Raw genomic sequence first — 1,757 nt, forward strand, 5'->3', positions numbered from 1 at the left:
AGGAGAAGGAGTTGGGGGCAGGGGGCAAAAAAAAGAAGAAGAAAGTGCATTAGACACATATAAAAACATAAGAGTGTGAATTATAAAAAATATGAATGATAAGAATAAATATATGTATTTGCACTTAGACTCAAAAATTAGCTGCACAAATATTGGTTAGGAAAGTTCTAGCTTAGCATGTTTTCAAATCAAAAGGAGCTGAGACTTTTTAGTTCATGGCAAGCTCCAGCTGAGCCCATGGGACGGCAGTGCTGGGGTGCCACGGGCAAATTCAGTTGTGGGCTGAGTGTCACAGCTCATTTCTTCTATACTCTGCACAGGGTCAGACTATGTCTACGGTGTTTTGTCTTGCTTTGGACACCACATTGTAAGCGGGTCTTAGATAAATGTCTGGAAGAGAGTAAGTACTCAGCGTGATGAAAGGTCTGGAAACCATGCAATATGAAGAGCAATATGAAGAACAAAAGAAAAATAACTTATGAGCCACATGATGCTCCTTCTCCATGTGAAGGGCTGTCATACAAGAGAATTAAGACTGACTCTGTATAGTTATAGAGGAAAGAACTATAACGAAAGTGTGGGAATTCCAGAGAAAGAGATTTTGATGAATAAATGTAGAGCTTTTAACAGTGTTAACTGTTCAGAGAATGAATTATCTCTTTATTTTCAAACCAAACTATATTCTGGATAAAGAGGACTTGGCTGCCTTTGACTTAAAGGTCAACAGATAAAGAGACTCTAGAAGACAATATGTGACTATATGATTCCAGACGCCAGTGATATTTTGGGAACATTCATGTCACAAGTAACGATAACAAATTACTACCAGTTAACCTTAAAGAATATATGGGTGAATATACTCTTTATATATAAGTTACAGTCATTTGATTTACCTTTCTGGTTTTATGGAAAAATTCCATTTTAAAGGCTGATAACTTAGAAAAGCAAAGAGTAAAAATAAAACGAATGACTTATATTGACACTGTTGTTGTGAGCCATCGAGTCAATTCCAACTCATAGCAACCCCAAAGGACAGAGAAGAACTGCCCCCACAGGGTTTCCTAGGCTGAAATCTTTACAAGAGCAGATCTCCAGGTCTTTTCTCCCACAGAGCAGCTGGTGGGTTCAAAACCGTCAACCTTTTCGTTAAACAGCATTGCGCCACCAGGTCTCCTTCACAATTGACATTACTTCTAACTAAACTAAACCCGTGTGATCTATTGTTACAAATATTGTTATACAAATGTTTCAGATAAAAAAAATAGAAGTGAATAAATAAGTTATGTTGTATCATTTGAATACCTTATTGACAAGGACTATAACTTTTCCAGGTTCAGAATCTTTTTTCTTCTTGTCCAAGTGATCCTTGGCAATATACACAGCCACTCTGGTTTTCCCACTCCCTGTAGGGAGGCATATGATGATATTCTTCCCTTCTAAGGCTGGTTTAGCAGCTTCCATTTGGTAAGACCTAAGATGCAGTTCGGGCTCAGGGGATGCTCTTTTCATCTCATTCTCTTCATCTGAGTGAGGTTAAAAACAAGAAAAACAAGGGAAGGGGAAACGAAATAATTAAGATTAGGAAGTCTGAAACTGAACATAGTCCTCTTGTGGTTTAAATGCCTTTTCATGTGTAGTCCAAACCAATCCATGTTCTGTTTTCTAGATCTGATGGGATAGAAGATTCATGACTAAAATACAGCCTGGAGAGGAGAAGGAGTTGGGGGCAGGGGGCAAAAAAAAGAAGAAGAAAGTGC

At 38.1% G+C, this 1,757-nt stretch overlaps 1 protein-coding gene across 5 annotated transcripts in view; it reads right to left on the minus strand.

Annotated features, from left to right (window-relative positions):
• Positions 1-1,757, minus strand: part of IFIH1 (interferon induced with helicase C domain 1) — a 106,281-nt gene that overhangs the window by 30,339 nt on the left and 74,185 nt on the right. For all 5 annotated transcript variants that reach the window (XM_023730481.1, XM_023730482.1, XM_023730480.1 and 2 more), the window contains one exon: positions 1,303-1,523. In XM_023730481.1, the coding sequence (XP_023586249.1) occupies positions 1,303-1,523 (221 nt within the window). The remainder of the gene's footprint in view (positions 1-1,302; positions 1,524-1,757) is intronic.

Source organism: Trichechus manatus, unplaced genomic scaffold (genome assembly GCF_000243295.1).
Source record: "Trichechus manatus latirostris isolate Lorelei unplaced genomic scaffold, TriManLat1.0 scaffold00036, whole genome shotgun sequence".
Lineage (NCBI taxonomy): Eukaryota > Metazoa > Chordata > Mammalia > Sirenia > Trichechidae > Trichechus > Trichechus manatus.